At 39.0% G+C, this 19,886-nt stretch overlaps 2 protein-coding genes across 14 annotated transcripts in view; one reads left to right on the top strand and one right to left on the bottom strand.

Annotated features, from left to right (window-relative positions):
* The window catches only part of doc2d (double C2-like domains, delta), a 240,410-nt gene extending 227,254 nt beyond the window's left edge, over positions 1-13,156 (bottom strand). For 9 of the 13 annotated variants that reach the window (XM_062026282.1, XM_062026274.1, XM_062026269.1 and 6 more), the window contains exons 1-2: positions 13,043-13,156; positions 12,693-12,814 (exon numbers count right to left, since the gene is read on the bottom strand). The gene's annotated coding sequence lies outside the window, so the exon portion shown is untranslated. The other 4 variants (XM_062026271.1, XM_062026276.1, XM_062026278.1 and 1 more) reach the window with 1 other exon arrangement.
* Positions 1-19,886, top strand: part of LOC133633668 (calcium-binding protein 2-like) — an 87,783-nt gene that overhangs the window by 59,247 nt on the left and 8,650 nt on the right. Inside the window, exon 7 of the mRNA XM_062026283.1 lies at positions 12,716-12,825. Within this exon, the coding sequence (XP_061882267.1) occupies positions 12,716-12,825 (110 nt within the window). The remainder of the gene's footprint in view (positions 1-12,715; positions 12,826-19,886) is intronic.

Genomic DNA, 19,886 nt, shown 5'->3' with positions numbered 1-19,886 from the left:
TCAATGTCGGGGTTTCCCCTAAATTGCCAAAATACCTGTGGCGGTGGGGGCGTGGTCGATATGACATCATCGCATGATTTGCTATGATGCATATATTCTTTAAAAAGGCATGTGAATATACATTTAAAACAAATTATGATGATTAAGTATAGTATCAACATATTTTTCTTACATAATAGTTTTGTTCTATTTTTAATGTGTTGCTGCTTATTGTACAATGTACTTTGTTTTTTGATATTTCTCCAATCCTTTTAGTCACTTTTTCTGTCATAAAAACGACTGGCAACAAATGTAGCATCTACTTCTGGTGTTACTGGGGACTGTACTCGTGTTTAATGACTCGGTTTAGATTCTTTGGCGCCATGTCTGTGACGGAAAGCGAGCCTGACGTCACACTTGCTTTGCGTTGCTGGGAGCCTTTCGCTCATTAAAAACCAACAGTGTCATGTTCAATTGTGAAGATGGCTGTCCGGGGGTGTACCTCCAATATATTGAAGTACATCCACAGCTCGGACACGCTGCCTCCGCTCCAGACAAGCCTGTGCGTATGGCTGCTGTTAATGTGTTATGGTGGTCAAGGTCTTTGAACACACCGTGTCGGCGGACAATGAGCGAGTGTTGTGTGTCTAGGAGGGAAACGTGGAGACAGACGTGTGTGCTCGGAGAAAATACTTGCAGGAATTGGGCCCGACGTTAGCATAAAAATGGTCGCAAAATCTAAAGTTATCTTTTGAAAGCTACAATACATTGTATTACTTTATTTTGTCAGGTGTTTTAAGTTAAAAGAATCGTAAAACCGTGATTGATAACATTCGCTTAAATGCTAACACAAATACGAGACATTCTACATTAGGAAACGACAACCCCGATAAACACATTTCCGTCTGAGCAACTAGATTGTTTCATGGTGCACATTAAACATGCAGACTGTGCTATCTTACAGTAGAACAGGGTGATCGATCTATACTTGAAGGAATTATGCAGTGTTTCCCACACATTCATTTATTTGTGGCGGCCCGCCACGAAAGAATTGCGTCCCCCACAAATAGATTTTTTTTTGTCCTGTCCAGCTTTTCAGGCAAATCATATAGTTGATGTAGATGCCCATATAGGCTGTTCACATTTACTTTACAAAAGAGAAGTGTAGGATACTTCTCTTGTTGCCTTATTTGTATTTGACCACTACTGTTTTCTGTTTATTTGTTACTGACTGTGGCAGGACACCTCTGCCTCTGTTTCACTTTATGTTGCTGGTAAATAATATGCTTGTAGTAGTAGGCTAAAGTTAAATTATTTAGTATGCACTAATTAAAGGGGCAGAGCTTTAAGAGACATTTTAGCTTTTATATTTGATAAGATATATTTTTTGTAAGAACCACAATTAATAAATATATTTCAGTGAATAACTTATTGTTCAAATCTGTATATAAATATGTACAAAAAGTGTTGTAATTATATTGTAAAATGGATGGATGGATGGATGGATGGATGGATGGATTGATGGATGGATGGACGGACGTTTAAAACAAAACTGTTATTATTAATTAGTAAGTATAACTTTTTTTAGCCTTTTTAGAGAAAATCATATCATTGTAGTAAATTATGCAAATTACTCGATGATGTTATGGTGACCATGCCCATAGCCACGTCCATAGCCACGCCCCCACCGCCACAGGTATCTTGGCAGTTTATGGGAAACACTGTTATGACAACAGGAAATGAACGCACGTGACGTCACAAAAACTGAAAATGACACGCCCAAGACTGGTATTTTATTTATCATTAGAAACACTCTGAAACCCTTAACAAGCTAAAATGATTAACATATTTAAGCAATCAAATAAAAAAATAATACGGCTTTAAAAAGCCAGAACAATATTTACCGTATTTTCCGGACTACAAGTGTATACAAGCCGCACCCATAAAATGTATGGGAAAACTTTTTTTTTTCATATATTAGCATCACCGGACTATAAGCCACAGATATAAAACCTTGCAAAATGAGTTATTTACATAGAAATATTTTGTTAATGTTTTTTTATATACCTCAATTGTTTCCAAGCGGTGTCTGTAACACGGCAGTAAAACGGCTGATCAAATAAAACAGAAGTCATGGTCATGGACACACTCGCTGCGGAAGTTAGCTCTCCAGTCAGCTTAACAGACTCAATAACTCCACTGTGACGTTTTGGTGACTTTACGGAGGAATTTAAGAAACTGAAACAATACAAAAAGAATGCCATTGTAAGTTAATAATACTAACACAGACACTCATAAACGTGTTAGCATATTAGCAAATGCTAACAACGCTATCTTGATTACATAACGTTAGCATGTACAAATATGTATGGAAACGCTCCTACGGACATTACACATGGGACGGTTTAGAAAGTATAAACCGTTTTAGTTACCGGTATATTGTCAAACTTACAAATGTGACGAATTAAGAATCCTTTCGAGTAGACACGCTATGGACAGCTAGAAGATGGACTTCCGGTTGAAAGCACAAAATGGGAGGACACTGCAGCACCTGCAGTAAGCAAACTCGTCCGAAAGATGGCGCCATAACACTCACAATAACACACCTTTTCAGTGTATTTGCTTGTTTTTTTTTGTTTTGTTTTTTAAACTATTTGCATTATAGCCGTCAAAAATAGCAGTTTTCAATCCGGAATTTACAGTAATATTTCTTCTGCCAATGAAAGTATATCATGTGTCAATCTATTTTATTACATTTTCTTTAAATAAAACCTGGTTCAAAGATTTCAGTCTGGTTGTTTGAGCACATTCAACAATACCATGATAATAATAATAACTGTGATCATTTTGGTCTCAATTAGGGCTGCAACAACTAATCGATTAAATCGATTAAAATCGATTATAAAAATAGTTGCTGATTAATTTAGTCATCGATTCGTTGGATCTATGCTATGCACATGCCCAGAGGCTACTTATTTTTTTTATTTTTTTTTATAAACCTTTATTTATAAACTACAACATGTACAAACAGCTGAGAAACAATAATCAAAATAAGTATAGTGCCAGTATGCTGGTTTTTTTTTTCAATAAAATACTGGAAAAGATAGAAATGTAGTTTGTCTCTTTTATCCGATTATGAATCGATTAATCGAAGTAATAATCGACAGATTACCGTATTTTTCGGACTATAAATCGCAGGTTTTTTTCCTAGCTTGGCCTGGGGGTGCGACTTATACTCAGGAGCGACTTATGTGTGAAATGATGAACACATTAGCGTAAAATATCCAATAATATTATTGATGTCATTCACGTAAGAGACTAGACGTATAAGATTTCATGGGATTTAGCGATTAGGAGTGACAGATTGTTTGGTAAACGTATAGCATGTTCTATATGTTATAGTTATTTGAATGACTCTTACCATAATATGTTACGTTAACATACCAGTTGGTTATTATGCCTCATATAACGTACACTTATTCAGCCTGTTGTTCACTATTCTTTATTTGTTTTAAATTGCCTTTCAAATGTCTATTCTTGCTGTTGGCTTTTATCAAATACATTTCCCCCAAAAATGCGACTTATACTCCAGTGCGACTTGTATACGTTTTTTTCCTTCTTTATTATGCATTTTCGGCCGGTGCGACTTATACTCCGAAAAATACGGTAATGGATTATCAAATGAGTTGTTAGTTGCAGCCCTAGTCTCAATATGACATTATTATATTGTTACATCTCCATTTGAAATCATATGATGCTTTCACATATCAAAGGGGTTAGCCCCTGAACACCGCACACAGTGAACCAAATATTGGAGAGTAATCCTATTACTGGGGTCACCAGGGACCGGAGTCCAGATGGTTTGTTTCTGTGTAGCTACTTTATTGGATTCACCTGGAGAAACACGTTTAAAACAATTCTTTACGCTTAGATGGGTTCAATGACAAGAGCAAGCAACATCAAAGTAAAAATGGAGACGCAGTCTGCAAATGTCCTTTATGTTCTTGACAAGAAGGTGACACAAATGTACCACCATCCAAACGTATCAACATTTAAATGATGTAGAAAAGCATAGCTATAAGGGGAACTATTACGACGAACAAGAGATTGTTTTTGTTTCTGATACTATGTTTCATGCTGTATGAATTATTCATACACTTACTTTCATTTCACCCTACAGGGAGAATGGCTTACTTCTCGTCTAGTTAACGCCTTATAGAGATAACAATGCCATGAAACCATGTCTTTTTTTTCCAGTACTTTCAACTGATATTATTCCCCAAAGACTTCTTTACACGATGATTACAGGCTGACCCACTTAAGGAAGGAAAGTCTTTAATGCAGCGTCAGGATCCTCCCAGACTGCTGCTCCACAAGTGTGGAAGCAACCAAAAATATAGCTTCGCTTAAGGCAACAAAGAGCATCATTTGCGGTCTCAAAATCACGTAGTTAGCCATTTAAATTACCGATTCCATTCATGAAATGTGCTTTATGTGCCGTTGTGTATGCTACCATGCCGATAATCTTCACAGTAACAATAATGTTATTGAATCATTACAACATGAACTTCTATCAGGATAGTAAACTATTTTATTGGTCTGTTCTCTTTGTGTCTAAAAGGTTGCGATGTATAAAACCCTTTTTGTTTTTTTCCCAATAACATTGAATCAACTTGTGCTTTTATGAATTTGTAATATTAAGTGTTCCTGAACCCTCAAAAAGCAAATGATTAAAACAAAAACCGGGAAAAAAATACCGTATTGATGTTCACATGTTTTATAACACACATACTTAAAACTACACTCTAGAGCAGGGGTCACCAACGCGGCGCCCGCGGGCACCAGGTCGCCCGTAAGGACCAGATGAGTCGCCCGCTGGCCTGTTCTAAAAATAGCTCAAATAGCAGCACTCTCGTCAGCTGATGCGCGAGCGCGTAACTGCGGCTGCTTGGCAACCAGCCAAACCCCACTTAATAAAATTATATTTTATTTTAGAGCACATCCACATCCCTATTCACCTAAGCAACCCCAGGAAATGTATATAATGCGGCATTATTATCAGTTGACGTTCACGCGCAGGTATAACGCGGCGCGCTCCCGTCTCGTCTGCTGGTGCGCGAGCCCGCTAATTAGACAGCTGTGTCAAATAAAAGAGGACAAAAAGACGCCAGCGCAGAGTGGAGAAAGCTTTGGTTCATTACAGATAACACAGAGTTGTGCCAAAAGTGTACTATAACCAAAAGCTGAACGGACAGCCGGTAAGATTGCACTTTATTTATCTTTGTGGGTGTGGCGCACCTGTTGGCAGGTGAGATGGGGGAGTTGTGTGCATGTAGCGTGCTTAGTCTGGAGGCTAAATACACACGGTGTTTTGTGTAACTGTTGTTTGGTAAGGAAGTGTTGGGATTCTTTGCTTAGTTTGATAAATGTTGGAGCAGTTTGCTTCATCAGGAGGGTGAAGTCGCTCAATTTAAGTGTTTGATTTAACTGTGTTGGATCATTGGCTGCTAGTGAGGGCATAGAAAAGGGGTATTTTTCTACCAGTAGACAGCGTTTAAGATTGAGTGTTTCACTGCTAAATTAATAATATATTTATATTGGATATGGATTTCAAATATGTATCTAAAATAGGTGGTTAATTGGTTAGGTATTTATGTATTTGCATATTGGGTTTTCTGCTGCATTTATCTATTGTGTTTCTGCTGTTAAATGTATTTGATATGTATCTTGGTGCATTTATGTTGACACCATTTATTTCAAATCTGAATTAACTTAAAGGGAAAATATTAATCCATTTTCTTGCACTTGTTTAATTGTTAAATGTTTGATAGCCTGATTAATAATTGTAAATTATGGGATTGATAATTGATTGATTTTTTACAGCATGTTAATCTTGTGGTGTTTTGTCCTTAAAGGTTTTTCACCTACTAAAGAAGCTAAAGGCTACTAATGACAGCTGAAGAAACTAAAGTCTACTAAAGTCTACTAACACTGCTAAAGACTGCTAAAAAGACTAAAGAAGAAAAAAGAAGCTGTTTCTTCGTTGGAAAAACTTGCAAACTAAAGGAAAATAAAAGGAAAAAAGTAACTCCGGTCTGGTCTTTTGAGTGAAATCCAGAAGCCACATTCAGCATTGGTACATCCCTTCAAGTGTGGGATAAGCACAGTGAAAAAAGCAAAACACTTGACAAGCACTTACCAGTGAGCTGCCTCTATTTTTTAAATGTTATTTATTTACTAGCAAGCTGGTCTCGCTTTGCTCGACATTTTTAATTCTAAGAGAGACAAAACTCAAAAAAAAAAAATTAAATCCAAGAAAATATTTGAAAGACTTGGTCTTCACTAACTGACAAAGAAACAGATAACAGATTTGGTGTCCAGTTCAAAGTGTGACATGATTTATTTAAACATTTGAGAGTTGACTTTTGTATTTTACATGAGTTGTTATTTGTACAAACATGGTGCAAAGTAATTCATGATTTGTTCAAAAATGTTAGCGGCTAGCTAGTTAAAATGGGATATTGTGATTTCACAAGACTGTCTTAAAAGTCATCCTTTGAAAATGTTCAATTTGAAAAATGTGCACTTAGAGAAAATATAAAAATAAAGTGTTGCATATTGATATTTATCTGTTTCTATATATATTAATTGTGAGAAATCATTAAGATGATCAGTGTTTCCACAAAGATAAATATCATTAATTATCAATAATAACATAGAGTTAAAGGTAAATTGAGCAAATTGGCTACTTCTGGCAATTTATTTAAGTGTGTATCAAACTGGTAGCCCTTCGCATTAATCACTACCCAAGAAGTAGCTCTTGGTTTCGAAAAGGTTGCTGACCCCTGCTCTAGATGGCAGTAAAAACACATTCTCTGAGCTCATTGTCAAACAAACTACTGCATTGTCAAACTACTACCCTATGATTAGGGTAGTCCCGATACCAATATTTTTGGTATGAATGGATTATTAATCTACCGCATTTTCAGGCCTATAGAGCAGACCGGGTTATAAACCGCACCCATTAAATTTTAGAAGAATAAATATTTTTACACATACTGGCCGCACTGGACTATAAGCCACAGATATATACGTTTTGTCAAGAGTAATTTACTTAGAATGAGTCTGATACCTTAATAGTTTCCAAACGGTGTCTGTAACACAGCAGTAAAACGGCTGATCAAACAAAACAGAAGTTATGGTCATGGACACACTAGCTGCGCGAGCTAGCTCTCCAATCAGCTAAACAGACTCGATAACTCCACGGTGACGTTTTGGTGAATTTACTGAGGAATTTGTGAAACTGAAACAATACTATAAGAAAGCCATTGTAAGTTAATATTACTATCACAGACCCTCGCAAACGTGTTAGCATATTGGCTCATGCTAACGACGCTAGCGTCGTTACATTACGATAGCCCTTACAAATGTGCATGAAAACACTCCTTCAGACATCACACATGGGACGATTCAGTAAGAATTGTTTTGATTATATTGTACAACTTACAAACGTTGCTTGGAGTGATAAAGCGTAATGGAGCGTTTCTACGAGTAGAGCGCTATTGACGGCTATAAGACTGAATAACACTTGGGTTGAAAAAAAACAAAAAAGCACTGCCAGATGCTGCAGCTCCACCTGCAGTGAGCTAACTCCTCCAAAAGATGGCGCCATAGCACATACAATGAAACACCTAAAGTGTTTTGGCTTTTTTTTTATTAAAAAATGTTTAAATACAATTATTTTAAAAGCGTGATTCATCACGCCAGAAAGACGTCTCCACTGCTCTAGAGTCCAGTGGAGACGTGCTTTACACCACTGCATCCCAAACTTTGCATTGGACTTGGTGATGTATGGCTTAGACACAGCTGCTCGGCCATGGAAACCCATTCCATGAAGCTTTCTGCGTGCTGTACGTGGGCTAATTGGAAGGTCACATGAAGTTTGGAGCTCTGTAGCAACTGACTGTGCAGAAAGTCTGCACTATGCTGACCTCTCTGTCAGTTTACGTGGCCTACCACTTGGTGGCTGAGTTGCTGTTGTTCCCAAACTCTTCACTTTTCTTATAATAAAGTTGACTTTAGAACAGGGGTCACCAACGCGGTGCCCGCGGGCACCAGGTAGCCCGTAAGGACCAGATGAGTAGCCCGCTGGCCTGTTCTAAAAATAGCTCAAATAGCAGCACTTACCAGTGAGCTGCCTCTATTTTTTAAATTGTATTTATTTACTAGCAAGCTGGTCTCACTTTGCCCGACATTTTTAATTCTAAGAGAGACAAAACTCAAATAGAATTTGAAAATCCAAGAAAATATTTCAAAGACTTGGTCTTCACTTGTTTAAATAAATTCATTAATTTTTTTACTTTGCTTCTTATAACTTTCAGAAAGACAATTTTAGAGAAAAAATACAACCTTAAAAATGATTTTAGGATTTTTAAACACATACTTTTTTACCTTTTAAATTCCTTCCTCTTCTTTCCTGACAATTTAAATCAATGTTCAAGTAAAAAAAAATTTTTATTGTAAAGAATAATAAATACATTTTAATTTAATTCTTCATTTTAGCTTCTGTTTTTTCGACGAAGAATATTTGTGAAATATTTCTTTAAACTTATTATGATTAAAATTCAAAAAAAATATTCTGGCAAATCTAGAAAATCTGTAGAATCAAATTTAAATCTTATTTCAAAGTCTTTTGAATTTCTTTTAAAAATTTTGTTCTGGAAAATCTAGAAGAAACAATGATTTGTCTTTGTTAGAAATATAGCTTGGTCCAATTTGTTATATATTCTAACAAAGTGTAGATTGGATTTTAACCTACCGGTATTTAAAATATGTCACCAAAATTCTAAAATTAATCTTAATCAGGAAAAATTACTAATGATGTTCCATAAATTATTTTTTTAATTTTTTCAAAAAGATTCGAATTAGCTAGATTTTCTCTTCTTTTTTTCGGTTGAATTTTGAATTTTAAAGAGTCGAAATTGAAGATAAACTATGTTTCAAAATTGAATTGTCATTTTTTTCGTGTTTTCTCCTCTTTTAAACCGTTCAATTAAGTGTAAATATCATTAATTATTAATAATAACATAGAGTTAAAGGTAAATTGAGCAAATTGGCTATTTCTGGCAATTTATTGAAGTGTGTATCAAACTGGTAGCCCTTCGCATTAATCACTACCCAAGAAGTAGCTCTTGGTTTCGAAAAGGTTGGTGACCCCTGCTTTAGAATATTTAGGAGCGAGGAAATTTCAGGACTGGATTTGTTGCACCGGTGGCATCCTATGACAGTTCCACGCTGGAAATCACTGAGCGCGGCCCATGTTTGTAGAAACAGTCTCCATGCCTAAGTGCTTGATTTGATACACCTATGGCCGGGCCAAGTGATTAGGACACCTGGTTATCATCATTTGGATGGGTGCCCAAATACTTTTGGCAATGTAGTGTATGATGAATTTGTTCCCACAGATGACCTTCTGGTGGAAAACTATGACTGTCTATTACTAAGAAATACTATTTGGATCCCCAAAAAACTATTATTGCTCACTAAATATAAAAACAATTTATTCTGCCTTTCAACATAACTGAAGATAATGTTAGCGGGTAAACATTTTTTTTAACGATTATCTAGTTAAGAAGAAGCTGCGTGTCTAGCTCAGCGTAGTTATTTTTAAATAGGATTAAAACATATTGTATTCTCTCAGTAGGGGAATAAGAATTAAGCCCATATTACAAAGTGTGGCTTGGGGGCCACTTGCGGTCCGCAGACCAAGTTTTGTTGGCCCCCAGCATGTTGTTGAGGGGGGGAAAAAAACAGTGAAAATGTAGGAAAAAAGAGCAAAAAAATTAAAATGAGAAAAATACAACAAATACACTTAATCACCTATAAAACAAATCTGACACAAAGTTTTGTCTTTAAACATATACATTGTTTTATAAAATAATAATAAAATATCAAAATGGCCCCTGCATACGTTGACTTTTCAGTATGCGGCCCTTGGTGGAAAAAGTTTAGATACCCCTGACAGCTCCAAAAACAAAGATAAAATAAAACAAAATAAAAAATACAAAGTACAGCAAGTTAGTTAATTTAAAAATTAAAAAAAATACTACCTTATGAATTAGTTAATTTAAAAAACGACAAAACAACCAAACATTAATACTTTCGTACAGGCAACATTTTTGACACACAAGGTTCTGCAGTTACACAATTGTAATATTATTACATTCTTACTGGGGGGAAAACAGTAAAAATGCAGTGAAGTGAGCACATTGAGGGGGAAAAAAGAGGAAAATAGGAACATTTCTATCAGCACAAAGTGCTGCCACACAAACCCAAAACAAACATTTTTTAAATCAAGACTACATTTCCTGCAATAGGGTGCATTTCTACACTATATTTTACTTTTAGGTTTCTTGTCATCTACCAACCTCGTCTGTCTTTTAGGCACTTACATGTCCTATGTAAGATGTTTTAGTTGTTTTAGTAGACGATTTACTAACATTATTATCATTGAAAATGTCCTGTAAAATTCTATAACATGTATGCAAAGAACTCAGAAAATGTTTGCCTTTTGACACGCCCCTATGGTAATATACTTCCTGTGTTGTGACCTCTGTCTACAATCTGTCATGTTAAAAATATACTTTCTCGCTGGCTACTAATAAATACTCCAGAACTATAACTGGTTGGGAACTAAAAGTGTTCGTATTGTAATCATCCAAATATGATGAGCACAGAGTGGACAGCCGCCAACGTGGTGGCTCGGAGAGCGAACGGAGGCGACAGCAACTAAGCTAGCTCGATGGTTAGCTAGCTAGCGAGCTTGTTTCGGTGCTCCTGAACTTCTCCCCGTCCCGCAACTCAGGCGGCATTTAGGCAAGCGTTCAACAACTTTTCTTTGGATCACATTTTTATTTACTTTTCAATAAAAAACACAGAAGTGTTATTTACATGTGAAAATGGATGTTTAAAAACACGGATTTCCGCGTTTTCGTGGATATTTCACATGCCTGCGTGTAACAGCGCTGACACAAAGTTTTGTCTTGAAATGTGTGAGTAAATATATATATATATATATATATATATATATATATATATATATATATACATATATATATATCTGGTAACATTTTTTTTACAAAATAAAAATATCAAAATGGCCACCGCATACTTTCCATTATGCGGCCCTTGGTTTGACCATAGACATGTTATAAGTAGACACAGCATTGGCTGCTGTGACGCGAGAGATTGGGCCGCCATCTTGAAGTGGTGATGAGGAGCCGGCGAGCAGCCTAAACTGACAGTTGACAGGTAGAAAACAAAGATGCTAAACTGACAGTTGACAGGTAGAAAACAAAGATGGTGTTCAGCGTTTTCTTGCTCAAATGAGCGGACTGTTGAAAATAGAAATCGGGGGATTACTTTTCACAAGTGAGATTTAACAAGAACGTACTATTGGTTGTATTTTGTGAAAAGAATATTACCACAGAGTTGAGAAGGAGCAAAGATCTTCAATAGTACTGAAATCGTAGCCGCTAGCAAACAAGAGTATGACCATAATAGAATTGCTTGTCAATGAAATTAATTACATTTAAAAATGTCATACTTGAATAACAAAGTTGAAATTAATGATGAAGATAAAGATTGTAAAAGCCAACACAGAATTAAGACATAATTTGGTTTTATTCTGAATCCAGTGAAACAGATTGGTGGTTTTAGCTGCTATAAAGACTTTCAGGTGTTTATATATATTTATGTTGAAGTATTTGGCAGACGCTTTTATCCAAACAATACATACAAAACAATGACTGTAAACATGATCATTTAAGGGAAGAATGTAATACAAAACATCAATACAAAGTGTCAAGACAGAATAAACTCTCTGCTGCTGCAGCAACAGAGATAGTCTATAAGATATATAGATATCTAATGTATTCATACATTGTTTATGTAGCATGTATATATAACCTAATCATACTGTTTCTTCAACTTAAAAATAGGTGAGCGTTTTTTCCCCCCTTCTCTGGGATTATATTCCCAGTTTTGATCTCGGACGTCTGGTCATTTATAGCATATGAGAATATTCTATTACTATGTTAAAGAGGTTCATTTAGCCTACTAATGTGTATTTATAAATAGTTGATTTATATAGGCTAGTAAGGTAAAGTTTTGTACCTGACATGGGATGGAACAATCCATATAACACGTCACAGATGACGTCACACTAACATCACGTGACACCTCTGAGGAAGGCTGCAGAAGCAAGATAGCCGAAACTTGTCAGGTACAAAACTTTACCTTACTAGCCTATATAAATCAACTATTTATAAATATTCTATTACTGTTAAGCAAACTATGAATAATAAAACATGTGCCCTTTATCATAGCTACACATATGACAAAAAAAACGCATGAAAATCAGTGGTATTCAGAGAAGTAAGATGAATTAAATGCGCTGACAGTTCATTGCTCCTACCAAATGAATTGCACTGAGTGGAGCGGATCACCACTCCAAGATGGCGGCCCCGCGTCTCGTCAGCGCCAGTAGGCAGTAGCGCTCCATGCTGCGTACCCTTAGAACATGTCTATGCATTTCAGTGCCAAAAGTTGCGCATTGTAACTTGTTGCTGCCCTCCAGTGGCCAACAAAACATGATATTAAAAGAGTTCATGTGCAATTAAAAAGAGACATTTAAGACTGTTAAAGTGGCCCACCTGTATGTGCTGACTTTCTGCAGGGGGGGGCCATGTCGACTTCGATGACTTCTGTGAGCTGATGGGCCCCAGGATGCTCGCTGAGACCGCTCACATGGTCGGCCTCAAGGAGCTCCGTTGTGCTTTCAAACAGGTGAGGACCGCAGAAAAAAAAAATCATATTCACATTCAGAAATGAGTACATTTTACACAACATATTGTATGTCAGAAGTAGGCTAGTCAAGCTAGCAACATGCCTGCCAGGTAACGTTCGGGTAAAACCTGAACAACCTTCGACTGTGACATATTCTAGATTTCGACGCAAATGTCCGCGTAACATCACAATTTCGCTTTTTGAAGTAGTTCTTTACCGTTATTAAAGTGGACATAAACAGGTGCAATAATGACGCAGGTCCGTCGATGATGAGTCGAACGCCACAACCGGAAGTTAGCACAAAAAAGGCGGCCGATTGGGCGGAAGTTCATCCCCACTAGCGGTGGGCGATACTGCAGATTTTTGTACCGACCTGATACCACTGATCCTTTCTGAACAGGGGTATCGAACTTGTTTTCATTGAGGGGCCACATCGCAGTTATGGCAGCTCTCCCACTAAATATATTGTAATCTCCTCATGATATCATTACACATTTCCATTGATTAATAGTCTTTTTACGTACAAATTGATGGATAATATACTTGTTTTCGAAATCATAAATCAGACAAGCGGTAGAAAATGGATGGGATGGAAGTCAGAAAAACAAGCATTTGATTCTAACAATAATTGAATATGTGTTCTAGGGCTGTCCAAACACTGCATACTAAAAAGTCAATGTATGCAGCTGTCATTTTGATATGTTTTTATTTTATAAAAAGAATTGCCAAAAACAGACTCGAGCTATATATTTAAAGAAAAAACCTAATGTCAGCTTTGTGTTACATGTGACAAAGTGCACTACCGAGATAAAAAACAAAAATCATCAGTTAAAATGTTTTTTTTTTAAAAAGAGAAAAAAGACATAATGTACCCCAGCAGGCACAAGACATGAATCCAACGTTGATTATACATACAAGTTTGTTCAAACTGACTTCCAAACAACCTTGCAAAATAGTTGTATTTGTATACTGACACAACGCTGATGTCTAACGTTGGATCCACGTTGTTGGTTGGGAAATGAACACATTTCAATGTCAAATCAACGTCTCAACCTGACATTGAATGAAGGTCATCAAAAAGTATGTTGTTTCAACGTTGTATTTGTGTTGTAGAATATTGGTTGGGAAATGAACACATTTCAATGTCAAATCAACGTCACAACCCAACATTGATTAAATGTTGTCAAAAAGTATGTTGTTTCAACGTTGTATTTGAGTTGCTCAACATCAGGACCGAATTCTACAAGTTCTCAATGTTTTTTTTAATGTCTTGTGCCTGCTGGGTAAAGAGAAAAAGCAGAAATGTTGATACTAACAACTAATAACAATACACTTATATATAATGTTTATTTTTATCTGTATTTTTTATGAATCAATCAATCAATGTTTATTTATATAGCCCTAAATCACAAGTGTCTCAAAGGGCTGTACAAGCCACAACGACATCCTCGGTACAGACCCCACATACGGGCAAGGAAAACTCACCCCAGTGGGACGTCAATGTGAATGACTATGAGAAACCTTGGAGAGGACCGCATATGTGGGTAACCCCTCCCCTCTAGGGGAGACCGAAAGCAATGGATGTCGAGTGGGTCTGACATAACATTGTGAAAGTCCAGTCCACAGTGGATCCAACACATCAGCGAGAGTCCAGTCCATGGTGGGGCCAGCAGGAACCATCCCGAGCGGAGACGGGTCAGCAGCGTAGAGATGTCCCCATCCGATGGACAGGCTAGTGGTCCACCCCGGGTTGGGAGCAGAGTAGAAAAGAAAAGAAAAGAAACGGCAGATCAACTGGTCTAAAAAGGGAGTCTATTTAAAGGCTAGAGTATACAAATGTGCAGACCACACTTATCAGTTTATGGTTTGCGTAAAGGCTAACTTGTTATTTTCCTTTGTAATCTCTGCCTACTGAGCCTATGGTGCTGTTAAGTTATTGTGGCTCAATTTGCCTTCATTTTTTTATGTTAATGTATTATTATTTAATATATATTATTGTTTTAGTTGCTTAAGAGATATTCCTGCCTCTGAATTTGCTCATTGCTATTTTTATGTTTTTGTGCATTATTTGTTGCCGTCGTCATTAAACGAACAGGTTACTCATCAGTTACTCAATACTTGAGTAGTTTTTTCACAACATACTTTTTACTTTTACTCAAGTAAATATTTGGGTGACTACTCCTTACTTTTACTTGAGTAATAAATCTCTAAAGTAACAGTACTCTTACTTGAGTACAATTTCTGGCTACTCTACCCACCTCTGCTCCAGACCATGTGATTTTCCCATTTGAGAACAGCAAATGTTACAAAACAAAACACGACTGTACTGGAACACAAAAGAGGTTTAGGTGCGTACGTGTGAAGAGCCAGAAAAAATAAGAGCATGATCTCCCACCTCACACCTCATTCCAGCTCTAACATACTGAAAACGTGGGTAATAGCGGAGGGAAAAAAGACTCCAAAATGAAGAAATGCAAATCAGTTCTCATTGTTGCCTTAAAAGAGCCGTTCAAACTGTACTTGTGAAAACTACCAGACCAGACCGATTTCATCACGTTGGTATCGATCCGATACTGATGCATGGTATCGACCTAACCCCGTCAAGCTACTTTGTCTTTGAAATGTCATTTGACTGTTGCAAAACAAGATTTGTCCTGATTTGACCAAGCAAGACAAATGTGATATTCCGCTATTTTTAAGCAGGGCTGGCGTGGGAGGTTATTAATGATTACTGCGAAGCGGACGACACTGATAAAGTGCTTTGTGGGATCATAAATTTGAAGTGTGCTTGACGCTCCATTGTGCATTTATATTTCTTGTGATTTATGCGTGCAGGTAGCCTCCTTGTAAATATAGTCTCATGCATCAAATAGCACCAGGAGCTCTTTATTGCATCCATGTCATTGTTGTTGTCCCTGCTGACACTCTTGGTAAATACCCACTGACACATTTTCTGATGTTACAGCCCTTTTCCCAAATGTCCTCAAAATTCTACACACAATACCCGATCATGACAACAAATGTTAATGTTTTTTTGCTCATTTGTATTCACTTGAATACTTTGTTGATGCACCTTTGGCAGCTATTGCAGCCTCAAGTCCTTTGGAGTACGACGCCACCTCTCCAGAGATCACATTCAAGTCTGGGCTCTCAAAGACATTTACAGAGTTGTCCTGAAGTCCATGGTGGAGGGTGTGTCAGTCCATGGTGGAGGGTGTATAAGTCCATGGTGGAGGGTGTGTCAGTCCATGGTGGAGGGTGTGTCAGTCCATGGTGGAGGGTGTGTCAGTCCATGGTGGAGGGTGTGTCAGTCCATGGCGGAGGGTGTGTCAGTCCATGGTGGAGGGTGTGTCAGTCCATGGCGGAGGGTGTGTCAGTCCATGGTGGAGGGTGTATAAGTCCATGGTGGAGGGTGTGTCAGTCCATGGTGGAGGGTGTGTCAGTCCATGGTGGAGGGTGTGTCAGTCCATGGTGGAGGGTGTGTCAGTCCATGGCGGAGGGTGTGTCAGTCCATGGTGGAGGGTGTGTCAGTCCATGGCGGAGGGTGTGTCAGTCCATGGTGGAGGGTGTATAAGTCCATGGTGGAGGGTGTGTCAGTCCATGGTGGAGGGTGTGTCAGTCCATGGTGGAGGGTGTGTCAGTCCATGGCGGAGGGTGTGTCAGTCCATGGTGGAGGGTGTATAAGTCCATGGTGGAGGGTGTGTCAGTCCATGGTGGAGGGTGTGTCAGTCCATGGTGGAGGGTGTATAAGTCCATGGTGGAGGGTGTATAAGTCCATGGTGGAGGGTGTGTCAGTCCATGGTGGAGGGTGTGTCAGTCCATGGTGGAGGGTGTATAAGTCCATGGTGGAGGGTGTGTCAGTCCATGGTGGAGGGTGTATAAGTCCATGGTGGAGGGTGTGTCAGTCCATGGTGGAGAGTGTGTCAGTCCATGGTGGAGGGTGTGTCAGTCAATGGTGGTGGGTGTGTCAGTCCATGGTGGAGAGTGTGTCAGTCCATGGTGGAGGGTGTGTCAGTCCATGGTGGAGGGTGTGTCAGTCCATGGTGGAGGGTGTGTCAGTCCATGGTGGAGGGTGTGTCAGTCCATGGTGGAGGGTGTGTCAGTCCATGGTAGAGGGTGTGTCAGTCCATGGTGGAGGGTGTATAAGTCCATGGTGGAGGGTGTGTCAGTCCATGGTGGAGGGTGTGTCAGTCCATGGTGGAGGGTGTGTCAGTCCATGGTAGAGGGTGTGTCAGTCCATGGTGGAGGGTGTGTCAGTCCATGGTGGAGGGTGTGTCAGTCCATGGTGGAGGGTGTGTCAGTCCATGGCGGAGGGTGTGTCAGTCCATGGTGGAGAGTGAGTCAGTCCATGGTGGAGGGTGTATAAGTCCATGGTGGAGGGGCTGTCAGTCCATGGTTGTGGTTGTGTCAGTCCATGGTGGAGGGTGTGTCAGTCCATGGTGGAGGGTGTGTCAGTCCATGGTGGAGGGTGTGTCAGTCCATGGCGGAGGGTGTGTCAGTCCATGGTGGAGGGTGTGTCAGTCCATGGTGGAGGGTGTATAAGTCCATGGTGGAGGGGCTGTCAGTCCATGGTGGCGGTTGTGTCAGTCCATGGTGGAGGGTGTATAAGTCCATGGTGGAGGGTGTGTCAGTCCATGGTGGAGGGTGTGTCAGTCCATGGTGGAGGGTGTGTCAGTCCATGGAGGAGGGTGTATAAGTCCATGGTGGAGGGTGTGTCAGTCCATGGTGGAGGGTGTATAAGTCCATGGTGGAGGGGCTGTCAGTCCATGGTGGCGGTTGTGTCAGTCCATGGTGGAGGGTGTATAAGTCCATGGTGGCGGGTGTGTCAGTCCATGGTGGAGGGTGTGTCAGTCCATGGTGGCGGGTGTATAAGTCCATGGTGGAGGGTGTGTCAGTCCATGGTGGAGGGTGTGTCAGTCCATGGTGGAGGGTGTGTCAGTCCATGGTGGAGGGTGTGTCAGTCCATGGTGGAGGGTGTGTCAGTCCATGGTGGAGGGTGTATAAGTCCATGGTGGAGGGTGTATAAGTCCATGGTGGAGGGTGTATAAGTCCATGGTGGAGGGTGTGTCAGTCCATGGTGGAGGGTGTGTCAGTCCATGGTAGAGGGTGTGTCAGTCCATGGTGGAGGGTGTGTCAGTCCATGGTGGAGGGTGTATAAGTCCATGGTGGAGGGTGTGTCAGTCCATGGTGGAGGGTGTGTCAGTCCATGGTGGAGGGTGTGTCAGTCCATGGCGGAGGGTGTGTCAGTCCATGGTGGAGGGTGAGTCAGTCCATGGTGGAGGGTGTATAAGTCCATGGTGGAGGGGCTGTCAGTCCATGGTTGTGGTTGTGTCAGTCCATGGTGGAGGGTGTATAAGTCCATGGTGGCGGGTGTGTCAGTCCATGGTGGAGGGTGTGTCAGTCCATGGTGGAGGGTGTATAAGTCCATGGTGGCGGGTGTGTCAGTCCATGGTGGCGGGTGTATAAGTCCATGGTGGCGGGTGTGTCAGTCCATGGTGGCGGGTGTGTCAGTCCATGGTGGAGGGTGTATAAGTCCATGGTGGCGGGTGTGTCAGTCCATGGTGGAGGGTGTGTCAGTCCATGGTGGAGGGTGTGTCAGTCCATGGTGGAGGGTGTATAAGTCCATGGTGGAGGGTGTGTCAGTCCATGGCGGAGGGTGTATAAGTCCATGGTGGAGGGTGTGTCAGTCCATGGCGGAGGGTGTGTCAGTCCATCGCCAGCCAGGCATTAAAAAACTTGATTGACATTGACAACACCCGAGGGTCTTGTGAGATGACGCTGGCTGCTGCCAGATCATTATTAAAAAAAAATGACCGACAGGAAGGCGAGAATTTGTATTTATTTAAACAGACTCTCGCGCCGTACCTGCCGTCAAAACTCTAAAGACCGACTGCACAGTTCCTGTCTTCACAATAAAAGCGCTGCTTCATCCTGCCTGCGCTAACAAAATAAGAGTCTCAGAAAGCTAGCGCGCACAAGCTAGCAAGCTAGGGAGTTTGCCGCCAATGTATTTCTTGTAAAGTGCATAAAAATACCACTTTCATGTGGTATTGGACAGAAAGGAGGACTTTTATTGTGAAATGTGGAGGTTATCATCACTACTGTCTGATTCCAATCAATGCAAGTCATCAACTTATATTCTTGTCTTCATGAAAGAAACATGATTGTGTTATCATTAAACACCTTTCACTTCTCTCTTTCATCAATAAATGAATATAAATGATCTAGACCAGGGGTCACCAACCTTTTTGAAAGCAAGAGCTACTTCTTGGGTAGTGATTAATGCGAAGGGCTACCAGTTTGATACACACTTCAATAAATTGCCAGAAATAGCCAATTTGCTCAATTTACCTTTAACTCTATGTTATTATTAATAATTAATGATATTTACACTTAAATGAACGGTTTAAAAGAGGAGAAAACACGAAAAAAATGACAATTAAATTTTGAAACATAGTTTATCTTCAATTTCGACTCTTTGAAATTCAAAATTCAACCGAAAAAAAGAGGAGAAAAACTAGTTAATTCGAATCTTTTTGAAAACATTAAAAAAATAATTTATGGAACATCATTAGTAATTTTTCCTGATTAAGATTAATTTTAGAAATTTGATGACATGTTTTAAATAGGTTCAAATCCAATCTGCACTTTGTTAGAATATAGAACAAATTGGACCAAGCTATATTTCTAACAAAGACAAATCATTATTTCTTCTAGATTTTCCAGAACAAAAATTTTAAAAGAAATTCAAAAGACTTTGAAATAAGATTTAAGTTTGATTCTACAGATTTTCTAGATTTGCCAGAATATTTTTTTTTGAATTTTAATCATAATAAGTTTGAAGAAATATTTCACAAATATTCTTTGTTGAAAAAACAGAAGCTAAAATGAAGAATTTAATTAAAATGTATTTATTATTCTTTACAATAAAAAAATAAAATTTACTTGAACATTAATTTAAATTGTCAGGAAAGAAGAGAAAGGAATTTAAAAGGTATATGTGTTTAAAAATCCTAAAATAATTTTTAAGGTTGTATTTTTTTCTCTAAAATTGTCTTTCT

The sequence above is a fragment of the Entelurus aequoreus genome, linkage group LG18 (assembly GCF_033978785.1).
Source record: "Entelurus aequoreus isolate RoL-2023_Sb linkage group LG18, RoL_Eaeq_v1.1, whole genome shotgun sequence".
NCBI lineage: Eukaryota > Metazoa > Chordata > Actinopteri > Syngnathiformes > Syngnathidae > Entelurus > Entelurus aequoreus.
The sequence above is the reverse complement of the archived record's forward strand: the minus strand, read 5'-3'. Positions and strand labels throughout refer to the sequence as shown.